The sequence below is a fragment of the Suricata suricatta genome, chromosome X (genome assembly GCF_006229205.1).
Source record: "Suricata suricatta isolate VVHF042 chromosome X, meerkat_22Aug2017_6uvM2_HiC, whole genome shotgun sequence".
Taxonomy (NCBI): Eukaryota; Metazoa; Chordata; class Mammalia; order Carnivora; family Herpestidae; genus Suricata; species Suricata suricatta.
Window position 1 is genome coordinate 53,197,354 of NC_043717.1, and position 27,700 is coordinate 53,225,053.

The following is a 27,700-nucleotide window of genomic DNA, read 5'->3' on the forward strand; positions in this document are numbered from 1 at the left end:
TCTCTCTCTCTCTTTTTAATGTTTTTTTAAAATTTATTTTTGATACATAGAGAGACAGAGCATGAGAGGGAGAGGGTCAGAGAGAGAAGGAGACACAGAACCGGAAGCAGGCTCCAGGCTCTGAGCTAGCTGTCAGCACAGAGCCTGATGCGGGGCTCGAACCCACAAACATAAGCTCTGACCTGAGCTGACTTAACTGACTGAGCCACCCAGGCGCCCCATCTTTGTCTCTCTCTCTCTCTCTCTCTCTCTTCCTCTCCCTCTCCCTCTCTAATTAAATAAATAAACATTAAAAAATATTTTAATAGAAAAGTCTGCTCTTTTGTTGGTCTCTTGTGTCCTCATTCAATTGTTTAAGTTGCACATATGAGTGAAATTATATGGTATTTGTCTTTTACAAGTGGCTTGGTTTTTTTGTGTGGATTCCAATTACTGTCTGGGGTCACCTGATTCCGACATGAAGAACTTCTTTTTGTATTTCTTGTAAGGTAGGTCTACTGGCCACAAAAATCTCAGTTTTTATCCAAGAATGTCTTCACTTCACTTCATTTCTGAAAGATAGTTTTGTTGGATATAGGGTTCTTGGTTTACAGTCAGTCCTTTGAAACATCATTCCACTTCCTTCGGGCCTCCTTTTTGTTTTTTTCTGAAGAAAAGTCAGCTAATAATCTTATTTGGGTTCCTTTGTATATGACAAGTCATTTTTCTTAGATTGCTTTCAAGATGTCCTGTTATGGCTTTTTAAAACTTTTACTATGATGTTTCTCTGTGTGGATTTCTGTTTACCCTATTTGTAAACAGATTTGAGTTTCTTTGATGTATATAGATCAATGGTTTTCATTGAATTTGTGATTTATTCAGCCATTATTTTATTTCTTTGAATATATTTTCTGTTCCTTACTCTCTTTCTGATACACTCATTACACATGAGCTGGTGTTCTAAATTATGTCCTACCTTTCTCCCGGGTACTCTTCATTTTCTTCATTATTTTTTCTCTATTCCTCAGACTGCATAATCTCTGTTGATCTATCTTCAAGTCTGTTGATTCTTTCTTTTGCCAGCTCAAATATGTTGAGCCTCTCTAGTGAAATTTTCATTTGGGTTACTATACTTTTCAACTCTAAAATCATCATATTTTTCTTGACTTCTTTAAGCCTGGTGTCCTTTAAATTTTTGGACATTTTTATAGTAACTGCTTTGAAGTCTTTGTCTACTAAATTCAACATATACTTCATCTCAAAGACAGTTTCTGTTACCTCCTCTTCTTTCCTGTGTTGATTTAGACTTTCTTGTTTCTTTCCATATGTCATAAATTTTTGTTGAAAATTGGATATTGTACATAATACGTTATAGAAACTCTATAGATTGATACCCTACTGCATGGGGCTTGTTTATTTTGACTTTCTATTTTAGTGACTTGGCTGGACAATGTCAATGAAATCTATTTTTCCTACAGCATGCAGCCTCTGATGCTGTTCCTACGAGAATGTAGCCTAGGGCATATCCACTGTCATGTGAGGACGACCATAGTTTTTGTTTTAGCCTTCTGTGATCTATTAAGTATCTGCCTCTGTTGTTATCATACCCGGATGTTAACCTCCACCAACTGCTCTATTATACTGTATAATGCCGTGAGGTATAAATTGCTCTATAGTCTCAGCCGATTAAATTCAAGCTCCATTTTACAATTTTGAGGGCAGCCTTTGACATCCGTTTTAACCCTAGGATAACTCTTTTCAACTGTTTCTCTCTGGTTCTCTGCCAAATCTTCTAGTTAGCCAATGGACTAGTTTGTTGCTCTTACTGAGCTATCAGCTTCCTCTTCATTTCTTAGAACAAAAATCTCTACTGTTTTTGAGAATACCCTTCTGAATTGAACTTTCCCACACACAGTTCCAAATAAAGCAGTTTTCTTGGGAAGGACTATGGAGCTTTCTGTCCTTGTGGCCTGCCTTTCCCTCCATGCTACTAGCAAGGTGGGCCAGGCCTATTATTCTTAGACTGCTCCCCAAGCTTTCACTCAATGAGTGAGACTCGAGAATAGGAACAGAGTTTCAGACCTCTTAGTTATTCTTGGCTAGACTAGAGCTTCTGTAACACAGAGGTGAGGAGGATGAGAAATGTTGGTAACCTCTCTTGGGGAGATATCATAGCCTTAACCTGGAAGCTAGGGAAAGAGGAAGCCTTATATTCCTGGTTGCATCCATGCTGAGTAGTGTTTCTGTCATGGTGAGCTTGGGGTGAAGGAGGGAGTAGGTTGTGGTCTAAATGCCACACTCTCACTGTTCTTACCAAGATTTAGATTTCCTTGAATAAATGTTTCTCCACTTTGCTGTAAGCCCTTAGGACAATTTCCAGTGATTAAAGGATGGGCTTTTCCCCCTCAAATTTATTTTCATAGTTTACAGTTATTTTGCTGGGGAGAAGGGCAGTTAGCCTCTGCCTAAGCCTCTCTTTTAACCAATATTGAGCTTTTTGTATATTCAAAAATGTGCAGAGAATTGCTTCTATGAAAGGTGGAAATTTTCCATGAAGAGATTTCATACATTATCTACTGATTGTCTCTCACATTTATACTTTTTATCCTCAAGGCTATTGCCTTACATATGTTCTGCATCATTTCTTACCTCAAGTACTTCACTAACTTCCTGACTAGGCCCCGTCTTAATTTTCTACCCCATTCAATCTATCCTCCTGTTACTGGAGGGAATCATCTGAAACTTTCCTGATTATTTACCTTGCGTGGTTCTGTAGTGACTATAGACTCAACTCCCAACTACTTGGCATGGTATACAGGCCCTTAAATAGTTAGCTGCAACTTTCTACCCTCATCTTTTGGCATTTTCCCAGATATATGTTACATTCTAACCATAGAAGATAACTAGTCTTACCTTGGTGGTTGGTTATCTTTCAAACTTTTATGCTATAGCCATGCTATTCCCCTTCCTCCTCTGACGTGTGAATTTCTACTTATTCCTGTTTATTCTGCAAAGGCCTGCCCAAATAATATCCATCATTTTCCAAACACCTATCAAAGTCAACCTACTGAGTTGAAAATCACATGTTAAGTCAGAAATCAACAAATATTTGTTGAATGAGTATGTCTCTTATAAGCCTCTTTAGTATATTTCTCCTTCCTTTCTAGACTCAAAATGAAAACCATAAGAAATATTGAGACAGTTTGCTTTGTAGAAAAATACTCCAGAGTTGGTATCAAAAGAATATTACAAATGGAACTATGGCTGCCATTCTATTTAAATGAATAATACCTAAAGATATATTTATTCAGGGAGAAACCTCCCCACCAGAAGAGGAGAGTACGTGGGTAGCCATGCTATAATTTTAATAAAAGGTAATTCAGCTTCTGGGCTGTATTCTAGAAGGGAAAAAGGAAGGCTTTATCACCACATATTTATTTATACAAGAAAAGTAGAACAAGAATATTCTGGGACAATTCTCACCCTGAATGCCCTTAGTACTTAGGAGCTCTATACCCAGATAGGAAGATAAAGAAATTGGAATATCAAAAATGTGGTATTCTGAGTACATTTACTTACTCAGGAAGATCTGGGAAAAGTCCTGTTTAATTTACAAATGGAGTATAATCAGATTCATTGTCCTCCTCAAGTTAGGAGAAATAAAAGGGAATTATGTTGGTTCTTACATTTACTTTTTTCAGGTGAGATATCTAAAGCTAATAACAAAACAATATGAAAAGGGTATATTATTCAATAATAAAAGTAAATACTCGAATTTTTTATTCCTACATTAATTCCATTAAGATAATTTAGATGCCTTTAGATACATGTCTTGTTTATTATATATACATAAAGAGTAGTATAAAGTAGGTGATTCAATTTATGTTAATATTAACAGTAGACTGGTCAGTGAAGAGCACTAATAGAAGCAACAAACTCTAGCCCTTCTTTCCCATCTCATGGTATCTGAGGATTGAAAAAAGATAACAATACTCATCTAAAGAAAATCTACCCCAGATTTCCTGGTTCTCAATTAAAAAAAAATAATTAGTAACCCAGACTTGTTTCTCAATAGAAAAGCATACTAACTAGACCTCAAAGAGTTGTTTCTCTGTATAAAATTTGCAAAGTAGTATTTTCCCACTGTGTATCTTTGAGCAATGTGAACAGCTAAGTTATTTTCCAGTCAACACTTTGGGAGAGGCCACGTGCGCCAGAGCCAGTGCTCTATCGGCAGGAGCTCCTGGTAATTCTGTCCTGGTACTAACCTGAGGCAGTCATTTGTGCTAAGAAGAGCAGATACACGGAGGTAGCATCCAACTGTAGGTGTCCCCACTGGTCATCACCCACTATGGTGGCACAGGTTTTGGTATTGTACTTGGCATGGAGGCTATCCCTGGTACTTTGACTATACTTGAAGGATTCTACTTTCTCCACCTGAAGAAAACAAGAACAGTGAAAGAAGGCTATGCAGAAAAGTTGTCTCATATGCCATACTTCTGTAGTACTCTCACATATATCAGTGCATTTGGTTTTCAGGCAATTGTGAATATTTAAAATATGCTGTTACCTCTTTTTCCTGCAGTGCCACAACTAGGAAAGTCTGCTGTTGCTGCTTTTTTAAATTTAAGCAATTGAATTCTAAAATAATACCTCTTAAAAAAGCTATTTCCTGCTCATTACCTCTCTTTTACTTTTCAGATGGCTGTTTTGCCACGTTGTAGACATAAACTGAGATGCCAGTGGTTAAGTGAAAACAGACTAATGAGAGATAATTGAGTTGTAAAAAAGGTGCATTTGTTCCTGAAACAGAGGTAGGAATTTTGAAGGAAATTCGGACAAGGGGATATATTTTGAAGGAGTAATGAAAAGAGTGGGAGATAGATACATGGAGTGACAGAGAAAACATATGAAAGAAAGCTGAAACCAGAGGTCAGAAAGGAAACACTGTGTAAGGGACAACTGGATGACTTAGTTTCTGAAACTCAGATTTGATTATATGGGCATCTTATATATGACAGTAACTATTGTACCTTTAAATATGGTTCATGAAGTTAGTGACTTTAAACCTATTTGGTAAGGTAGAAAATACAATTATCTAAAATACAAAGAAGGGGAAAAGAGAAATGATGGATAGAGAGAGCATGGATAAAGAAATTCAGAAGTCTGGAACTGTTTTCTTTTTATTTCCACTTTAGACTTGTGTGCCTGTGGATAATCACTATTTTAATCTGGACCTTGCTTGTTTCTTCAAATAAAAGGTAATCTTGGTCTTAAGAAAATCAGTTTAGATTCAATGTGGGCAATGCGTGTAAAGATCTCCTAGGATAAAAGTAAAACACTTTTTTTGTAAAATATTTTTGAATAAAAACATTCAATAATCCAAAAGAAAAACTAGACTGCTAAAAAATATTGGCAGTATATGTGACAAAACATTAATTTCCATAATGTACAGGAACTCCTCAAATAGTCAAGAAAGAGACAGCCCGAAAGAAAAACAGGCAAAGGATCACACAGGCAATTAAAAGAGGAAATGGCAATTTCCAATTTATACCGGAAAGGATGCTCAGCTTCATTCAAGGTCAGGAAAATGCAAATTAATGAAAGGAGATATAAATCCTAAGCACTTATCTCCAATCCTAAAATCTACAACACTGCCAAAAGGCTTTTCCTCTAACTTTTGTACCAAAATTCTTTTGGTAGCAACACCTGACTCAGATTAACAAAGGGCTATTTGTAGTTTGTATTTGTTCCACTCAGTGTGGAAATGCATGCTTCCCTACAGAGAGATTAACATTTTTGATAATCCAGTACTGTCTGGACCTGCTGAGAGCATAATATAATACACAGCACATGCACTGGACTGAAAAATCTGAAAAAGTCTGAATTCTGAAATTTATCTGGTCCCAAGGGTTTCAAATGAGGGCTTAGAGGCCCGTGTCCTCTTTACTCAATGTCCAGAATTGCATGTACAGTAGTGATGAGTGTATTAAAGAGCCATTTGTAGAGGGGAAAAAAGACTGAAAGGAAACATGCTAGTGGTAACTGGGTGGTGAGATGACAGGTGACAGTTCCCTCCTCGATTCTACAAATTTTCTAAACTTAGTGTCTGCTCTTGGGGAAGTTGAAAAAATATACGCTGCAAACATTCTCTAAAGGGTAGAGACACTATTACAATGTGCTTTTATTCCTGAGGGAGCTAGTACCGATGCCATACCTGTCGGATCATGCACTGCAGCAGTCCTCTCATCAGCTTCACTACACTCTGCAGAAATAAATGGAAACAAGACTGTTATAAACATCCCTAGATGCAGGAACACTTACTCAGCAACTGCAGTTGGTACATGACCTTTTGAGAATGAGTAACCCTATCCTGGGCTCCTATTAACATGGCATTTAGTTTATAGGTACATAGAAGAGCTAAATTGCAGCTAAAAGTGGAATCAAAAGCTGCAGTTGCTTCCTCTCTCAAATCAAAAAAAGTATCCCAGCTCCAATAGGCTTATGTAAAACCAAGCCAACCATCCAATTAGAGGACATTCCACCAGGAGGAAAGAGGCAAGTTAGCTCTAAACTCCTAAAGCTATAAGAGTATAGTAGAATAGTTCCTAGGGCCTAGAAAAGCCAATGGCATCACTTTTATTTTTTCTTAAGTAGCCCTGACTTACCTTCAGGAGTTCACAGAAATATTTACCTGTACATTTTCCCTAAAGAATAAATGAACTTCAATAAGTATAAAGGGGAACTGTTAGTATAACTCAACCTCTTTTCCACGAAAAAAAAAAGCCACAGTCTACTTAAGTCTCCAGTCATCACTCTTTTTCTTACTAGGGCTTGGCAGTTTCTTTTTTAAATGTTTCTTTATTTTTGAGAGAGAGAGAGAGAGAGAGAGAGAGAGAGAGAGAGAGAGAGAGAGGGCATGGCGTGGTGGCAAAGAGAGAAAGGGAGACAGAACTACAAGCAGGCTCTATGCTGTCAGCATGGAGCCCGATGTGGGGCTTGAACCCAAGAACTGTGAGACCTTGACCAGAGCTGGAATGAAGAGTCAGATGTTTAACTAACTGAGCTGCCCAGGTGCTCCTGGGGTTGTCAGTTTCTAAATTAGTTAATGTTTTAATCATAACATTCCAAAATTCTGGTCACCATCTATATACTGTACTGGTTACTAAAATATAATATAGTAATAATTATATTCATTATAATATAGTATAGTAATACTATACTAGTTATATTACATGTCACTAGAAGAGCCCATCAACAGTGGCATGGGTAGGCAATGTTTTAGAAAACATAGCATCAAACAGCTTCCACATTTCTTTTCTCTTTTTTATTTTTTATTTTCTTAAGTTTAAATTCAAGTTAGATAACATACTTAACCAAAGAGGTAAAAGATCTGTACACTAAAAACTATAGAAAGCTTATGAAAGACATTGAAGATGATACAAAATAAAATGGAAAAACATTCCATTCTCATGGATTGGAAGAATAAATATTGTTTAAATATCTATACTACCCAAAGCAATCTACGGATTTAATGCAATGCCTATCAAAATACCACCAGCATTCTTCACAAAGTGAGAACGAACAATCCTAAAATGTGTATGGAACCAGAAAAGATCCTGAATAGCCAAAGACATGTTGAAAAAGAAAACCAAATCTGTACTCATCAAGGCAGTTTGATACCGGCACAAAAACAGACACACAGATCAATGGTATAGATTAGGGAACCCAGAAATGGACCCACAAGTACAAGGCATCTCCATTTCTTTAAGCTTTCTGTTTCACATTCCAGTAGAAATACAACCTAGGGAATGCTAGCTCAGAGGTGGCTTCAGGACATCTCTGAAAATTAATCTACTTAGGAGCCACATCGCTCTGTCATTCTTTCAAAACACTGAAGTGGGACTATGAGCAATAGGCATGATAAGGATAAGTACCCGTTAAGTTATGCTCCAAATCTTTATGCAGTCTTTTTTTTATAGTTTATTGTCAAGTTGGTTTCCATATAACACCCAGTGCTCTTCCCCACAAGTGCCCTCCTCCATGACCATCACCCCCCTTCTCATTTCCCCCTCCCCCTTCAGCCCTCAGGTCATTTTCAGTATTCAAGAGTCTCTCATGATTTGCCTCCCTCCCTCTCCCTAACCCTTTTTCCCCCTTCCCCTCCCCATGGTCCTCTGTCAAGTTTCTCCTGTTAGACCTATGAGTGATGACATATGGTTTCTGTCCTTCTCTGCCTGACTTATTTCGCTTAGCATGACACCCTTGAGGTCCATCCACGTTGCTACAAATGGCCAGATTTCATTCTCTCTAATTGCCATGTAGTACTCCGTTGTGTATATAAACCACATCTTGATCCACTCATAAGTTGATGGACATTTAGGCGCTTTCCATGATTTGGCTATTGTTGACATTGCTGCTATGAACATTGGGGTACATGTGCCTCTATGCATCAGTACTTTCTTTATGCAGTCTTTTATTGAAAAAGAATAAAAAGTGTATCCTTGGAAGAATTCCCTTTGTTAACTAATTGCTGTCTATAAATGGTGCCTTCTCCTTACAGATCAAGGTAAGAAATTAAAGGGGCACCTGAGTGGCTCAGTCGGTTAAGCCAACTTCGGCTCAGGTCATGATCTTGTGGATTGTAAGTTTGAGTTCCACGTTGGGCTCTGTGCTGACAGCTCAAAGCCTGGAGCCTCCTTCAGATTCCTCCCCCTCTCTCTGCCACTCCCATGCTCATGCTCTGTCTCTCTCTGTCTCTCAGCAATAAATAAAAACATTAAAAAATTTAAAAAAGAAATTTCATACACACACATATATGTGTGTGTAAAGTCAGTCAGTATATGATCTCATCAACTTTTAGTTTTTTAAAAATTTACTTTTTTATGGGGACCTGGGTGGCTCAGTTGGTTGAGCATCTGGCTTCAGCTCAGGTCATGATCTCACGGGTTGTGGGTTTGAGCCCCGTGTCGAGCTCTGTGCTGACAGCTAGCTCAGAGCCTGGAGTCTGTCTTCGGATTCTGTGTTCCCTTCTCTCTCTGACCCTCTCCTGCTCATGCTCGCTCTCTCTCTCTCTCTCTCTCTCTCTCTCTCTCTCTCTCTCTCTCTCAAAAATAAAACATTAACAATTTAAAAAAATTACTTCTTTTTTAATATTTATTTACTCATTTTGAGAGCAGGGGAGGGTTATATAGAGAGAGGAAATCCCAACTAGGCTTCCCACCCAGCAGTGCCCGATGACAGGCTCAATCTCATGACTGAAATCATGACCTGAGCTGAAATTGAATCAGATGCTTAACTGAGTCACTCAGGTACCCTAGATCTCCTCACCTTTTCAAGCATGAAGCATTCATTATAAACTAATGAAACTGGCTGCAACCCCTATAAGAAAATGTCTATCATTACTCTGACCCTAATGAAAGAGTCCACCCTTTTAATATACCCTGTTACAGAAAGCATCTGAACTATCTTCTATGTCACCACATCGTCACAGGTTTCTATCCCATTCTTTCAACCTTCTTGACCATCAAGCCTTGCTACTGCTGTCTACATTTTCTTTAATTTAAACAGCAAACCTCAGAATCATGGACCCAATATAGAATTCCTGATTCCATTTTGGTCCTTCTGGAATGGCCATTGTCTGCCATGTCTGTCCTCAAATTCCAACTTCCAAGCCAGAATACAATTAATAGAAAACATGGGAAGGTAGGAATGAGGGGAGAGTTTTGTACTTTGTGTTCCTCCAAACTGGCCATTTTCTGTGTCAGTGCTGTAGTTAGCATTAATTAGACATGTTTATTCACACACTAGAGCTTCTAATCACATCAAGTGACACCCTCTTCTTTGTTACCTACTCTTTTAAAATGAGGACACGGATCTATATACAGTAAAACCTTGGATTTTGAGTAACTTGTTCTACAAGTGTTCTACAAGATGAACAATCATTCCTAGCAAATTTTATCTTGATAAACGAGTGATGTCTTGAAATATGAGTAGTATGTGATGCCAAATGTCACATAATCACAACTAAGCCAATAGTTCTCTCTCTCCCTGTCTCTCGCTTGCTCGCTCACTCTGGGAGTGTGGGTGATCATCAATGCAATGTCACATTTCTGTGAAATCCTCAAGAGGAAGCAAAATCAAGTGTAATTGGATAGGTTCTTTGTTGAAGTTGCACAAAAAGAAAAGGATTCCATTGAGCCAATAGATAGCAATGGATAGTGATTCCATTAGTGATAGTGAAAGTCATCCTATCTATATAATAATCCTCCTCTCTCTTGTCTCCCTCCCACCAGCCACAAAGGTTTTCAAAGGTAAGTGCAGGTTAATCTTGTTTTCTTTATATTTTGTATTTTCTTTATTATTTTATATTATATTACAATATTGTAATCATTTTATATGAATATTTTTGGGTTGTAGAATGAATCATCTGAGTTTCCATTATTTCTTATGGAGAAATTTGCTGTAATATACAAGTGCTGTGAATTAAAAGTGTGTTTCTGGAACAAACTATGCTTGCAAATCAAGGTTTTACTCTATTTGTAAATTGACTAAATAAGAATATATATCTATGTGCAACCATTTCTATATAAGTATTAATCTCTCTCTCTCTCTCTCTCTCTCTCTCTCTCTCTCTCCAGGTATATGTACAATCAGATGTTTGTTGGGCATGTAAAATATGCAAAACACTCTATCAGGCTTTGTGGAACATACATTTAAAAAAATCCCTAAACTACAAATATAGTCTACCTAACAACTCCTAGTTATCCCTTAAAATCTAAATTCTCTGTGAATCCTTCTTTGCTTTGTTCAAGATAAAGACAGACATTCCTGCTTCTGTGTCCCACGGAACTTTTTACTTTATCTCCTATAAATATAGTAGCTACAGTATCAGTCCTAATGTATTATTTAGCTATTTGTTTATATACCTGTCTTCCCCATTGGACTATAAGCTCTTTAAGAAAAAGGGACAGAGACCAGGTTTAGAAATAAACTTTTAAGTCAATGGACTGAGTAGGCTTTATTTTTAAAAATATATATTCCATGCTTGCAAGTAATTATCAAATGGCTCATCAAAAAATCATGTATGTGAGTGTGTGTGCATGTGCATGCACGCGTTTCGAGAGAGGGAGGATGTAAAGAAGACAAAATGTTCACAATATAGTGAATCTAGATAAAGAGTATATGCAAATATACTTATAACTTTTTATAAATTAAGAAAATTTTAAATAAGAAGTTGACAACTAAATATAAACATTTTGTCCTATTTTTTTTATATCTAGTACAGGGCCTGGCCCACCACCATTACACAAAGTCTGCTAAATTAAAAACTGACTATGTTGAGTAGTACAGACTGTAAGCGATCTAGAAGTTCCAAGAAAGTAGCCCTGAGAAAAAAGTGATCACTGTAAAACTGAGTGGTCTTATGGGGACAGAAACCACAGAAAAAGAGAGACTGGTGCTGGGCCTTGAATGGAGAGTATCAGTTCAGATTGGAAGAGAACAGGCATTGTGGGTGGAAGAAGCAATTTGTAAAAATATTTGGAGGTAAGAATGTCCATGGCTTCCATGGAGGAAAAATTCAAAAAGACTTAGTCTGAAGTCATGAGATCCAGGCTGTATTCACCGCACCACCAAATTCCAGCTTCATCTACAAGCTTCAATCCCTTCACTTATAAATGAGGAAGATAATACCTAATTCACAGGGTATTATGAGAATAACATACTAATAATTAGGGGTAAATACATAGAACAATAAAAGTATTTACCCAATTGTCAAGTATTTTAATTAGGGAACTGTTTTTAGAGCAATAATGAAGACACCAATTTGATTAGAACTTGGAGTGGATAATGCAGGGTACCAAAATGTACAATTTTGAAAAAGCAGGCTCGGACCAAGCCCTAAAGAGTCTTGCCTATCAATCAAAACATCTGGATTTTACTTGTAGGGAAATAAGCCACAGAAACATTGCTGAGAATGCAAATGATATAATTAAAATGTGTTTTTCACAACAGTGTTGTGATCAAGGTTTAGACTATGGTTGAGGCAGAAGGGAAAAGAAAAGAAGAGAATTGTATGACTCAGCAGACTTTGGTCTGCATGTATCAAAAGGTAGAAGAACAAGTCAGAAATCATTCTAATGGCAGCATTTTTCAAACGCTGTTTTATAGAACACTAGCCCAAGAAATTCTGGAAAGGCTGTAACCCCAGCCCCCTCAACTTACATTCTAAACGCACATTAGTACATCAAAGGCTCAGAGAAATAATGGAGTAAAGAGACCCACTGTTTAACATACCTCCAAGTTTAGTTGGCCTAATGTTCCATGTAATACACTCTGGGAAACTCTTTAAATAATGTTGTTCAGGTGACTGGTAAAATAAGGACACCAATAAGAGAATAAGGGATGTCTGTTGAGTTGCTGTTGTTTGGTAATCTCTTTTTTAATTATTTATTTATTTTGAGAGAGTGGGAGAGAGTGATTAGGGGGAGAGGCAGAGAGAGGAGAGAATCCCAAGCAGGTTCCACACTGGCAGTGCAGAGACTGATGCAGGGCTGGATCACATGGAACCTGTGAGATCAAGACCTGAGCCGAAACCAAGAGTCAGATGTTTAGCTGACTGAGCCACCCAGGTGACCTGGTAATCTCTTCTGTTTGTTTTTGGTAGGGAACATGGGGCTTCAGACATCCTGGGCTTGAGAAGACATAGGATATCCAGGTAACTACTGAGCAGAAGATAATGAAAATAAGAGTTTGAAAGTGAAGTGAGACCAGAGCTAAAGATGAAGTTTTGGAAGTCATTCATATAAAGGTAATAGTTAAACTCATGCAGAAAGGTAAGAGACTACATAAAGAGAACAAAACTGAGGAAGAAGCAGAACTGGAGGCATCCAAAGAGCTCTATTTCTTTTTTTTTAATTTTTTATGTTTATTTATTTTTGAGAGAGACAGAGACAGAGTGTGAGAAGGGGAGAAAGAGAGGGAGAGGGAGGCACAGAAGTGGAAGCGGACTCCAGGCTCTGAGCTGTCTGCACAGAGCCCGATGCGGGGCTCAAACCCAGGAACTGTGAGCTCATGACCTGAGCTCAAGACGGGTGCTTAACCGACTGAGCCACCCAGGCGCCCCGAGCTCTCCCTATGTGTGTGCCTATTTATTTTTTATGTGTGTGTGTCTTTATCTACATGACTAAGAGGAAAGGGCATTTGTAAAAACATATGTGTGCATAATTATATTCTCACTCTAAGATAGTCACCTAAACCTTTGTCTCCTAATTCTCTTTAGTTCTCTGACATTATTTTGCAGAGAGAAACCAATGTGAGAGTTGAAAAGAAGAGTAAAAATGATTAACCATCAGTTTAGGAAAATCCACACAGTAATGGAAAGTTGACAGTAGGTGGAAATTTCATCTATGGATTTACTGGATTTAATCTATACTAATTTGCTGGCCATAAATCAGTGGTTATTATCCCTAGTTGCATGTTAGAATCAGTAGTTTTTTAAAACTGAGGGCTGTTGGAGGGGAGGTAGGTAGGGGGATGGGTTAAATGGGTGATGGGCATTAAGGAGGGATTTTTTTGGGATGAGCACTGGGTGTCATATGTAAGAGATGAATTACTGGGTTCTACTTCTGAAACCAAGACTACACTGTATGTCAACTAACTTGAATTTAAATAAATAAAAAAAGAATCTATAAAAGTTAATGTCCCAGGGCTCCACTTCCAGAGATTTATCTAAATTGTTCTAGGATGGGGTCCAGTAAAGGTATTTCTTAAAAGCTTCCCAAATCATCCCAATGTACAGCCAGAGTAAATTAGGGACAAATGTAGCTCACCACCTGTTTTGTAAATAAAGCTTATCTCTGGCTGTTTTTGTACAACAACTTAAGTGCCAAGTAGTTGGGCAGAGATCACACTTAATCCACAGTGCCAAAAATATTTCCTATCTGGCCCTTTACAGAGATGATCTTCTATTCCCTGGTCTGAATTAACTGAGTTGGATTTGAGAAAAGTTAATGAGACCTAATAATAAAATCTGTTTTAATTCATAATGAAAGTTCATAGATATTTTAGAAGTTCTAGAGAAATGTTTCTTTTCTGAAGATGCTTCAAAGTTATTACTGAGGTAGTATGGAAAATGTTTTTGGGTTCTGTTAAAAATTATTCAATGAATCATTAAAATTTTAAAGTAAACAACTCAATGTTTCCTTAATTTCCCCCCCCTTCCTCTGTTAAATTCTTTCTTCGCGGACCAGAGAAGGAAACATTTTAACTTTGCAGAATGATTAGTCAACAAGGAGACAACAGACTTCTTCTAACAGTATTGAAAAAAATTGGTCAAATTGTACTATGTATGGAATCTTAGATCATTCCACTGATATTACTCTCTAGCAAAACAAACAAAATACTGAGCTCAAAATAGCCAAACATTATAGTAAGATGCAGAAATTCAGGGGTAGAGGGAGGAATAAGATTACAGGATTTTTAAAAACAGTCTGCCATATTTTCCAAATTCTTACAATGGTTATGTATTATTTTTATAAGCCTCAAATATACTGAGCTGTACTTCCTGAGGTAGAGCAAAAACTCCAACAATTTTTTTCTGATAGACTTAAGTCCCTCCCAATAAGCGACTTGAAGGAATAGCAAATGCCTACTGTTGCAGAGGACAAAATGGTAGAACTTCCCTATTGCCAAGGACTGCAACCCTGCAACATGTTGATGCCCTTAAAAAATAACCAAGTCTTGGGGCACCTGGGTGGCTCAGTCAGTTGAGTGTTCGACTTCACCTCAGGTCATGATATAGTGGTACCTAAGCTCAAGCCCCACATGGGGCTCGCTGCTGCTGTCAGAGCAAAGCCCACTTCGGATCCTCTGTCCCTCTCTCTCTCTGCCCCTCCCTTGCTCGTGCTCTCTCTCTCAAAAAAATAAAATAAAATAACCAAGCCTCAATATTCTGATTTACAGATGAAGACTAGAGTTCAGATTACCTAAATCTGAGAGATACCACTTGAGCAGATGGCTGGTGTAGGGTCTTCTCCACTAATGGAAAATAATTCACATGTACCTTACAACTGACAGTGGAGTTTCACAGCATTAAGAGACCCATGTAGCCCAGAATATCATTTTCTTGGTCATGCAAGAGAACAGAGCACCCTATGTCTAAACAGCTCTATAAAGGATGCTACTTTACTGACAGAAGGGCCTTAAAAGTTGGCTTAAAGGCATGTGCTGATTCTGACCTTATTTTGCTAGGGGTGGAGGACAGGCTGTGAAACGGTGCTCATAGGTGTAAAATTCAATAAATAATGTCTTTACTTGTGTCTAGTTGTGAAGGTCTCCTAATTTGTGTCAGTTACCTTCATAAGAATACCACCTATCAATGAGCTCTGGGTGCTGTATGTAAGTGATGAATTGCTAAATTCTACTCCTGAAACCAACATTGCACTGTATGTTAACTAACCAGTACTTAAATAAACATTTGCAAAAGAAACAACAACAAATACAACCTATAATTTTCAAAAATGAAGTAAAATGATAGATACCTGCCCTGAACATTCTTCTCAATGATAATAAATATGCTGGAGACTGCAAAATACCTTTACTTAGAAAGAGGATTATACATTTCAGCAAAGATCCCACGATAGCCTTTCCCACTATAACGGAACAGACTGTGCCCTCTCCCCCTGAATCAGCAAGTTTCAAGTTTCCACTACACACACACACACACACAAAATCAGTACAATACAGGAAAGCTTTCTGGAATGTAATTTCAAGACGGTGAAGAAAGAGGGAGAAAGGCAAAATATAGTTCTTTTAGCTTTTTTGAGCAACATTTCCTTAAATTCCTGCTCCCCATTCCACCTCCCAGCCCTACCACCACACAGCTCCAGATCGCTTTGTATATTTATTCTAAGTACCTGCTCCAGTTCATAGGCCTTTGCCTTGTCCTCATCCCGGTCTGCATTCTTCCGATAGGCCAGGCCCAAACCCCACACAGCCAAGATACTGTATACATTATCTCGGACCCAGGCATCTTTCTGATCATAGCTGGCTGGAAGCAAGCCAGTCACTGGATTCTGCAAGACCAAGAAAAATAGGACAGGCAGGTAACCATAAGGTGTTAATATGAGGAGACCAAATCTATCAAATGGGTTACTGACAGACTTTGGTCTTTCTTCTACTTCACCACTGTTTAGTTTTATAACCTCTTCTTCTGACCAAGTGCAAGCAAATGCTATGTTGAATAAGGGCGAAATGCCGGCTGAAGCCTTCCAAGTCTGAAATGTGAGTATTGTTAAATGAGAGGCAGTATTTAAACTTTCCAGTTAGAAAGAATAAACTACCAACGAAAACCCAGCATTATAGGACTAGAAAAAATATATAATTAACAGTTATTCAAGGTACCTCAAACCTTCATAACGGTCTAGTCTTAAGATGGCTAAATCTTCCCCTACTTCTTTTCTTTAACTGGAGGGCAAGAAGATGACCCCCCAAACCTGGGGCAGGGAAAGGGGGGTGTCAATAAACAAGCTTCAACACATTTTTCAGTTGTGCCGCCAGAACCCTGCTGTGGCTTTAGGGACAGGGTGGGGCGGGTCGCTTAGAAGCCAAGGCTCAGGGCTCATGGCTAAAAGTGCTTGACCCTAGTTCTGTTCTTGGCCCAACACCTATCTTTTCTTCAGGGTCCTCTATGGCTTCCCCAGCTAAGGGGCGGGAGAACCTGCTACAACACACACACACACACACACACACACACACACACACACACACCACCCCTGGTGTGTGTCACCCAGCAGTCTGTCTACGCCATCACACTGCACATCCTCGATGATTACAGGCACCCCTTCACTTACCTGATGGCACAGGATGGTCTGATGCACTAGCCGAGCGTAGCTATCAAGTCGGACCCCAGAGTTACTTCGGCTCCTCATCGCACTGCGTTTCCAATCCACTCGAGAAACAGTCTGCGTAGCGCAGGGGCCCTCTGTCCTCCAAGTTAGTAGGCTCCAAAGCTGCTCCACCCTCGCGGTGGAGGGAGGGGGGAGCCCGAGTGCCAGGCCCCGGCAGAGCCCTCCCACCGCTCAGGCCTGGAGCCGGCAGTCCACGCGCCAGTGGCCTCTGGAACCCCGGCACACTCCAGCAAGTGCCCGAGACGCCCGCCGTCTAGAGCCTCGCTGCAGCCCCCCCCCCCCCCCCCCCCCCCCCGGCGCCACTCGCTGCCACCCTTACTCCCGGCTAGTCTCCCCCGTCGCCCACTCAATTCCCGGAGGCGGCCTCGGCCCACAGCTTCCAGCGCTGCCGGTGGTAGCTGGTCACCAGCAGCGACACCGCCTCCACCTTGCGGGAGGCGGGGCGGGCCGCGGGTCCTGGCAGCTGCGCGTTAAGTCAAATGGGTTCCCTGGTCTGCCCCGCCCGCGCGGGGCCCCCAGCACCCCCGCCAACTCCGCGGTCGAGAATGTGTCCGCGTAGGCAATATGCTTTCAGAGGTTTATTTTCGAAACGCTTCCAGTCACTATTTAAATTTTCCACACTTGCCATGCACGCAGGATATTGAGGAGGCTGTTTCTTCTGCCAGCCTGGTATTGGGAACCAATGGTAAATTCAGACCTAAAAGGCAAGAACACTGGCGTTAAGGGTCTAAAGAATTGGAATCTCTGTGGTTTTATTGTATTTTATCCTTTTGACTAAAGGAACAGCTTGAACTCCTTACTTTGACCCAAACCAAACAAGAAAGAACTCCTTAAGGTACTTTATTCCTTAGCAACTGGTGAAGAGCCAGGCCCTGGAAGGAGGGGTTAGGCAGTGGTGTGCTTTGAGGAAGCGAGTTTCCCAGGGTAGGGAACTGGGCTGGGAGGGAGCAGTGCCTCAGGACCGCCTTGGCCAGAGAGGAGCTGGAGGAGATTGTGTAACTGCCTTGGAAGGCTTCCTTGTGCGCACGTAGGTCACGAGGCTGAGGCACTAAAGACTCAGCTGAAAATAAGGGGGCTAAAGGGAAGATAGAAAAGAAGCCTGCCGGTAACCTGATCATTTGCCAAGGGTAATCAGCGCGCACCCCGCTGGGTGGCCCCCTAGGGCCAATATTCCCTCAGTTTGCTGCCCTCAACCCCAATGCTTGATCTCTGCTTATGCAAAGCCTGCACTGGCTTTTCGAAGTTCAGGTCCCATTGGTCTATGGTATTGGCACAAAAACAGACACATAGACCAATGGGAGCCGAACTTTGAAAAGCCAGTGCAGGCTTTGCAGAAGCAGAGATCAAGCATTGGGGTTGAGGGCAGCAAACTGAGGGAGTATTGGCCCTAGGGGGCCACCCAGCGGGGTGCGCGCTGATTACCCTTGGCAAATGATCAGGTTACCGGCAGGCTTCTTTTCTATCTTCCCTTTAGCCCCTTTAGAATAGATAACCCAGAACTGGGCCCACAAATGTATGGCCAATTAACTTTTGACAAAGCAGGAAAGAGTATCCAATGGAAAAGAGACAGCCTCTTTAGCAGGTGGTGCTGGGAGAACTGGACAGCAACATGCAGAAGAATGAAACTAGACCACTCTCTTACACCATACACAAAAATAAACTCAAAATGGCTGAAGGACCTCAATGTGAGACAGAAAACCCTCAGAACCCTCGAGAAGAAAGTAGGAAACAACCTCCTTGACCTCAAACGCAGCAATTTCCTACTCGACACATCCCCAAAGGCAAGGGAAATGAAAGCGAAAATGAACTATTGGGACCTCATCAAGATGAAAAGCTTCTGCACTGCAAAGGAAACAATCAAGAAAACTAATAGGCAACCGACAAAATGGGAACAGATAGTTGCAAATGACATATCAGATAAAGGGCTAGAATCCAAAATCTACAAGGAACTCACCAAACTCCACACCCACAAAACAAATAACCCAGTGAAGAAATGGGCAGAAGACATGAACAGACACTTCTCCAAAGAGCACATCCAGATGGCCTACAGGCACATCAAACGATGCTCAACATCACTCATCATCAGGGAAACACAAATCAAAACCACACTGAGATACCACCTCACACCAGTCAGAGTGGCTAAAATGAGCAAATCAAGAGACTATAGGTGCTCGCGAGGGTACCTGAGAGACGTGCATCCTCCTACACTGTAGGTGGGAATGTAAACTGGTGCAGCTGCTCTGGAAAACAGTGTGGAGGTTCCTCAAAAAACTATCAGTAGAACTCCCCTATGGCCCAGCAATAACCCTGCTAGGGATTTACCCAAGAGATACAGAAGTGCTGATGCATAGGGGCACATGTACCTCAATGTTCATAGCAGCACTGTCAACAATAACCAAATCATGGAAAGAGCCTACATGTCCATCACCTGATGAATGGATCAAGAAGATGTGGTATTTATATACAATGGAGTATTACGTGGCAATGAGAAAGAATGAAATCTGGCCATTTGTAGCAAAGTGGATGGACCTCGAGGGTGTCATGCTAAGCTAAGTAAGTCAGGCAAAGAAGGACAGATACCATATGTTTGCCCTTGTAGGTCTAACAGGAGAACAGGAGAAACCAAATGGAGGACCATGGGGAGCGGAAGAGGGAAAGAGAGTTGCGGAGAGAGAGGGACGCAAAACATGAGAGACTATTGAATACCGAAAATGAACCAAGGGTTGAAGGGGGAGGGGGAGAGGGAAAAGAGGTGGTGGTAATGGAGGAGGGCACTTGTGGGGAAGACCACTGGGTGTTATATGGAAACCAATTTGACAATAAACTATTTAAAAAAAAAAACAAAGTTCGGCTTAAGTACCAACTGTTCTCTAACTCTCAGGGTAAGAGAGTTAGACTGAGCGATCCTTCAAATCCAACCTGGAGAATCTGTGATTCGAAGCCTTCCCTAGCCATCTCACGCAGACTACAGTGATTTTGCATTTTGATTTATCTTTTTATGTCTCTAAATTTAGTGTATTCTCTCATAACCTCCCTCCGATTCAACACCCTGCCCAAGTTAACCTCAAGCCCGGCACCAAGGAGGTAATTAGCAAATATTTGTTAATGTTGATGATGAAGAATGAGAAAATGCTCAAGAATTCAGACCTGGAAATTTCAATTTCAACAGCCAGTCGATGATACAGTTAGATGCAGTGGTACACTTAGAACTATTCTCAAGCAAATAGTTTCCATTGCAGTCTTCACTAGCTATGCAAATGCCAAGACTGGCAAATAACAAGCCACGTCAAGGCCCAAGTGCTCAGGGGGAGAAAAAGTCTCCTGGGAAAGCTACTTCATTTTGGTGGAAAGAGTGCTTCATCCTTCCTGCACGGCTCCCAGTCCCTGACATCTTCCTCTAAGCCTGTAGCCTCAGAAGCCTTGTCTCTACCCTTCTCCCCTTCAAGCTCCTCCCTTCTCTTTTTTTCATTTAAAAATCTTTTAAAAATACTGAAATAATAGGTGCTCACCAAAGAACACTTGAAAAATATAGAAAAGTAAAGCAAATCACCCATAATTCCTTCACACACACAACCACCTGTTAATAATTTAGTGTAATTTTCTAGTCTTTTTATTCCTTCTGCATGGGGCCCTCTCCACCCTAAATTATTTAGAAGTATGAATAGATTAGGATACCAAAGGTGGGGTGTCACCAAGAAAGGTAACTGGCTGACTAACAAGAGGCCTTACTCAATGGCATTACCTCGATGTTTTCAACCTCAGGCTGGGTATTCAGTCATTCAGTCTTCGAAACTTGATCTCCTCAGTGTCACAGAACTGGTCAGATTCAGGAGGCTGACTCATGTTATTACCTTATGAGACTGATGTATGAAAACTGGAATGCTGGTTGATAATGAGAAAGGGAACTGTGACAGTTTATGTTAGCCTCATCACCAGATTCCCTCCCTTAAATAATGTATAAGCCTTACTCTTTACCAAGTGCTATTTTATATTATATGATAGCTATATGAAGTAAATACTATTATTAACCCCATCATAGAGATGGAGAAACTGGGGCACAAGAAGATTTAGTAATTATCATGTCTGCTCTGTGTTGGCTTCACCGACTCTTTCCTCTCTATGCTTCCATTGCCCAATGACACATTGTTTAGATATGTCAAAGTTATCATTCAAGTTATAGCCAAGACTTACCACTGTTGAAACTATTATGTTTCTTGAAGGTGATTCCTCCATTTGATTCAATGTGTATTAATTTTATAGTTTAACTCTCAAATAAAATTTTATTTCCAGGGACACCTGAAGGCTCAGTTGGCTAAGCATCCTACTCATGGTTCATGAGATCAAGACTCTCATTGGGCTCTGTGCTGACAGTGCAAAGCCTGCTTGGGTTTCTGTCTCCCTCTCTCTCTGCACTTCCCCTGCCTGTGCTCTCCCCCACTCTCCCTCTCTCTCTGTCTAAATAAACAAACATTAAAAAATTTATTTCCAACTTCCTAGGAATATTTTATTGTTGGTCCCATATATAACCTGGAAGCTTTCGTTGTACTAACCTTCAAAAATCCATAATTTTTAAGCCTTCACGTTTTATAAATATTTCCATGGTTTACATTTTATGTTAATGCATGCACTAATCTTCCCTCTAGTACCTGTTTGCTTAGCTATTCTCTTATTATTAATTAATAATAAATCTTTTATTATTAAATTTCTTGAAAGAAAAAGTCTCCTTTCCATCATTTCCAATTCAGTCTCTTGAAATTTTTAGTATATGTGCTGCCAAAGCGAGCACTCTCTTGAAATTTTTAAAAATATTCTATAAGTAATATATAAACATATTCTTCATTAAAAAAAGTTAAAACATTGCAGGCAAGGTTAAAGTTCCTTTTGTTTATCACCCATACTCACAGGTTCCTCTATCTCTCTTCTGAAAGGTAACCACTGTTGTAAGATTAGTTTCTATCCTTCCAGATTTTTTCCTATGGATTAACATATATATGTAGAAATGCATATAAGATCTTGTTTTCTGTGTATTCTTTGAGTACCTACTGTTGTGCAGATTGCCCTACTCATCCAAAGTGATGTTATGGAAATCTAGTCCTGTTATCATGCATCAGGGTTTGTGTAGGCATATTGATCAGCATTTACATAGTTTGTTTCCAGGTTTGAATCCTTGAAAACAGTACTTCAGCAAATATACATATATGTCTTCTTGTTAATGCATACAGGTGTTTTGGAAATAGGCATTTAAATTTTTGAGATAACCAAAAAGCCATTTTATTTATGTATTATTTATTTATTTTTAAATGTTTATTTTTGAAAGATAGAGAGAGAAAAAAAACAGGAGAGGGGCAGATAGAAAGAGGGAGACACAGAATCTGAAGCAGGCTCTTGGCTCCGACTGTCAGCACAGAGCCTGATGCAGGGCTCGAACCCACAAACTGCAAGATCATGACCTGAGTTGAAAGCAAGAGTCAGATACTTAACCAACTGAGCCAGCCAAGCACCCCCCGAAAATCAATTTAAATTATCTGTACCAACTTAAATTATAGGAGTCTCCACCTCCTCCATTCCTACTAGTACTTGATATTATTTGACTTTGATTCTGAGCAATCTAATGGGCACAAAATGGTATCTTACTTTAAGTTTCATTTACCTGAAAACTAATGTCATTTAGCATCTTTCTATGTGTAATTTCATTTATATTTTTTATATTATGTTTAGACAGTTTATTTCTTCTGGTTGGTAACTGTTGATCTACTTAATCATTTCTCTAATGACTGTTTTTCTTATTGATTTAAAGGCATTTAAAAAATATATGTATTCTGCATTTTAGTTTTTTTAAAAAAGGAATCTAAAAGGGAAATTGTACTGGTTTCCTATATTGTAGTTTGTCTGTTTGCATTTTTATGGTGTTTTCTTTTCATATAGTTCTTATTTTTAATGAAATCAAATTTATGAATCTCTTTGTTTTTGTCTTATTTTAGAAGGCCTTTATAGTTTGTTGAATGGTGACTCCCCAGAAGATATGTCTACCCAGAACTTGTGGATGTGACCTTATTTGCAAAATGGGCCTTTACAGATGTAATTAAGGTTCTGGAGATGAGATCCTGCTAGATTTCCTACTAGCCGCTAAATCCAATGACAAATGTCCTTATAAGAAAAGGAAAAGATGCATAGAGAAAAGCAATGTGAAGACAGAGCCAGAGATGGAAGTGATGCATTAAAAGCTAAGGAATGCCAATGATTGCCAGCAACCACAAGAGCTAGGGAAGAGCCAACCCTATTGGCACCATGATATTAGACTGTGGGCTTTCAGAATGTGAGAGAATAAATTTCTGTTGTTTTAAACCATGCAGTTTGTGGTAATATGTTACAGCATCCCCAAAAATCTAATAAAGCCTTCCTGTCCCCAAGATCATTAACACCTTATCAATTTTTCTATTACCTTTATTGTTTTGCTTTTTATCTATACATCTTTTAATTCCTGTATAATTTATTTTTATAAGTGGGTTTGGATAGAATTTCTAAATGATTTATTTTTTAATTTACATCCAAATTAGTTAAGATACAGTGCAAGAATGATTTCAGGAGTAGATTCCACTGATTCATCTTCCATGTATAACACACAGTACTTATCCCAACAAGTATCTTCCTTAATGCCCCTTACCAATTTAGCCCATCCTCCCCCACAACCCCTCCAACAATCCCAGTTTGCTCTCTGTATTTAATAGTCTCTTATGTTTTGTACCCCTCCTTGTTTTTATATTGTTTTTGCTTCCCTTCCCTTATGTTAATCTGTTTTGTATCTTAAATTTCTCATATGAGTGAAGTCATATGATATTTGTCCTTCTCTAACTGACTAAATTCACTTAGCATAATACCCTCCAGTTCCATCCTCGTAGTTGCAAATGGCAAGATTACATTCCTTTTGATTGCCAAATAATACTCCGTTGTGTATATATACCACTTCTTCTTTATCCATTCATCCATCAATGGACATTTGGGCTCTTTCCATATTTTAGCTATTGTTGATAGTGCTGCTATAAACATTGGGGTGCATGTGCACCTTCAAAATAGCACACTTGTATCTCTTGGATAAAGACCTAGTAGTATAATTGCTGGGTCATAGGATATTTCTATTTTTAACTTTTTGAGGAACCTCTATACTGTTTTCCAGAGTGGCTGCACCATTTTGCATTTCCACCAGCAGTGCAAAAGAGATACTCTTTCTCCACATCCTCACAAACATCTGTTGTTGCCTGAGTTGTTCATTTCAGCCATTCCGATAGGTGTGAAGTGGTATCTCATTGTGATTTTGATTTTTATTTCCCTGATGATGAGTTATGTTGAGCATTTTTTTTCATGTGTCGGTTGGCCATCTGGATGTCTTCTTTAGAGAAGTGTCTATTTGTGTCTTATGCCTATTTCTTCACTGGATTATTTGTTTTCTTGGGTGTGGAGTTTGATAAGTTCTTTATAGATTTTGGATACTAACCCTTTATCTGATATGTCGTTTGCAAATATCTTTTCCCCTTCCGTTGGTTGCCTTTTAGTTTTGCTGATTGTTTCCTTTGCTGTGCAGATGCTTTTTATTTTGATGAGGTCCCAATAGTTCATTTTTGCCTTTGTTTCCTCTGCCTCTGGAGACATGTTGAATAAGAAGTTGCTGCAGCCCAGGTCAAAGAGGTTGTTGCTTGCCTTCTCCTCTAGGATTTTGACTGTTTCCTTCCTGTCTTACATCTAGGTCTTTCATCCATTTTGTGTTTACTTTTGTGTGTGGTGTAAGAAAGTGGTCCAGATTCATGTTTTTGCATGTCGCTGTCCAGTTTTCTCAGCATCATTTGCTGAAGAGACTGTCTTTATTCCATTGGATATTCTTTCCTGCTTTGTGAAATATTAGTTGGCCATATATTTGTGGATCCATTTCTCAGTTCTGTATTCTGTTCCAGTGATATTAATGTCTGTTTTTGTGCCAGTACCATACTGTCTTGATGATTACAGCTTTGCAATACAGCTTGAAGTTGGGATTGTGATGCCTCCGGCTTTGGTTTTCTTTTTCAGGATTACTTTGTCTATTTAGGGTCTTGTCTGGTCCCACACAAATGTTAGGACTGTTCTAGCTCTGTGAAGAATGCTAGTGTTTTTTTGATGGGGATTACATAGAATGTGTAGATTGCTTTGGATAGTGTCACCATTTAAACAATATTTGTTCTTCCTATCCAGGAGCATTGAATATTTTTCCATTTTTTATATCTTCTTCAATTTATTTCATAAACTTTCTGTAGTTTTCAGTGTATAGATTTTTCTCCTTGGTTAGATTTGTTCCTAGGTATTTTATGGGTTTTGTTACAATTGTGAATGGTATCGATTCCTTGATTTCTCTTTCTGTTGCTTCATTATTGGTATATAGGAATGCAATCAATTTTTGTGCTTTGATTTTATATCCTGCAACTTTGCTCAATTCATGGATCAGTTCTAGCAGTTTTTTTTTTGTGAAATCTTTTGGGTTTTCCATATAGAGTATCATGTCATCTGCAAAGAGTGAAAGTTTGACCTCCAACTGGCTGATTTGGATGCTTTTTATTCCTTTGTGTTGTATGATTGCTGAGGCTAAGACTTCCAATACTATGTTGAATAACCTGTCTTTTTCCTGACCTTAGGGGGAAAGCTATGTTTTTTTTTCCCATCAAGGGTGATATTAGCAGTGGGTCTTCCATATATGGCTTTTATGATCTTGAGGTATGTTCCTACTATCCCTACTTTCTTGAGGGTTTTTATCAAGAAAGGATGCTATATTTTGTCAAATGGTTTCTCTGCATCGATTGAGAGGATCATATGGTTATTGTCCTTTCTTTTATGGATGTGATGTGTCATGCTGATTGTTTTGTTGGTATTGAACGAGGCCTGCATCCCAGGTATAAATCCCACTTGATCGTGATGAATAATTCTTTTAATGTATTGTTGGATCTGTTTGGCTACTATCTTGTTGAGGATTTTGGCATCCATGTTCATCAGGGATATTGGTCTGTAGTTCTCCTTTTTTGTGAGATCTTTGCCTGGTTTTGGAATCAAGGCAATGCTGGCTTCGAAGAATGAGTTTGGAAGCTTTCCTTCCATTTCTACTTTTTGGAACAGCTTCAAAAGAATACGTCTTAACTCTTCTTTAAAATGTTTGGTAGAATTCCCCTGGAAATCCATCTAGCCCTGGACTCTTGTTTTTTGGGAGATTTTTGATTACTAATTCTATTTCATTACTGTTATGGGTCTGTTCAAATTTTTCTATTTCTTCCTGTTTGACTTTTAGTAGTTTATATGTTTCTAGGCATTTGTCCATTTCTTCCTGACTGCCCAATTTATTGGCATATATAATCTTTTTTAATGTTTATTTATTTTTGAGATAGAAAAAGAGACAGAGCGAGAGTGGGGGAGGGGCAGAAGGAGAGAGGGAGATACAGAATCAAAAGCATACCGCAGGCTCTGAGCTGTCAGCACAGAACCTGATGTGGGACTCCAACCCATGAACCGTGAAATCATGACCTGAGCCTAAGTCGGATGCTTAACGGACTGAGCCACTCAGGTGCTGTAGGTTGGTACTTAACTTAATATTTTCCTAAATGGTTAGCCAATTGCACTAACCACTAATGAGTATTCTTTTCCTATCGTTCTGAAATGTTACTTTGACTATACCCATGAGTCTTTTTCTGGATCACTGGTCTGTTACACTAACCTATTTTTCCATTTCTTCATCAATATTGCACTGTCTTGGCCATTGTGAAGCTTTATTCTTTCATATGAACTTTAGATATCCACTCAGGTTCTAACGAAAATCTCAATTTTTATTGTAATCACAATAAATCTATCTAAATTGAATTTATAGATTTGTTTGGGAAGGATGGACATATTGATAATACTTAAGTTTCCTGTCTACAAACAATGTATTTTTATTTATTCAGGACTTCTTTTATTTCTTTTAGTAAACTTTATAGTTTTCTCCATGAAGGTCTTCTAACTTTTTTGTAAGGTTTATTTCTTGTTACTTTCTATTTTTTGTTGCTATTAAGAGTAAGTGTTTTCCCTCTTTATATTTTAATTAGTTGCTATGTATAGAAAAATGTTTTTTACATGTTTATCTTTTATCCAATGTGTTAATTCACTAGACGTTTGAAGGTGATGTTTTTGGATTTTCTAGATGAACAGGAATATCATTCGCAAATAGTAATAGTTGTGTCTTTATCCTTAAAATATTTATAACTCTTACAGTGGGGATACTGGTTATTATTTTTTGTTCCTGACTTTAATGCACTCATTCTAATGTTTCACTATTAAATATATCTTCAGTTCTTTCTCTTATTGGTTTCCTAAAGCTTTATTATTAATACTTTTATGAATGAATGTTGAATTTATTGAATGATATTCATGCATGTTTTGAAAAGACTCATTTGTTTATTCCTTTACTTGATTAATGTGTGAATTATATCAGTAAGTTTCCTTATGGTGAACCATATTCTTGTTGCTAAGATAAAGCACACTTGGTCACAATGGACTATTATTTTTAATGTTAATTTTTATTAATTAATTAATTTATTAATTTATTTATTTTTGAGAGAGAGAGCCAGAAAAAAGGAGAGAGACAAAGAGGAGGGGAGAAAGCAAGTAAGGGCCAGCATGGGCAAGGGGCAGGGAGAAGGAGACAGAGAATCCCAAACAGGCTCTGCTCTGTGAGGGCAGAGCCCGAATTGGGGCTCGAACTCACAAACAGTGAAATCATGACCTGAGCCCAAATCAAGAGTAGGATGCTAAACTTACTGAGCCAC

At 38.9% G+C, this 27,700-nt stretch overlaps 1 protein-coding gene across 4 annotated transcripts in view; it reads right to left on the reverse strand.

Moving 5' to 3' along the window:
* The window catches only part of PHKA1 (phosphorylase kinase regulatory subunit alpha 1), a 195,992-nt gene extending 178,867 nt beyond the window's left edge, over nt 1–17,125 (reverse strand). For all 4 annotated transcript variants that reach the window (XM_029930576.1, XM_029930578.1, XM_029930579.1 and 1 more), the window contains exons 1-4: nt 16,833–17,125; nt 15,897–16,055; nt 6,197–6,244; nt 4,248–4,416 (exon numbers count right to left, since the gene is read on the reverse strand). In XM_029930576.1, coding sequence (XP_029786436.1) covers nt 4,248–4,416; nt 6,197–6,244; nt 15,897–16,055; nt 16,833–16,910 — 454 coding nt within the window. In that variant the 5' untranslated portion in view covers nt 16,911–17,125. The remainder of the gene's footprint in view (nt 1–4,247; nt 4,417–6,196; nt 6,245–15,896; nt 16,056–16,832) is intronic.
* Nucleotides 17,126–27,700: the final 10,575 nt, after the last annotated feature.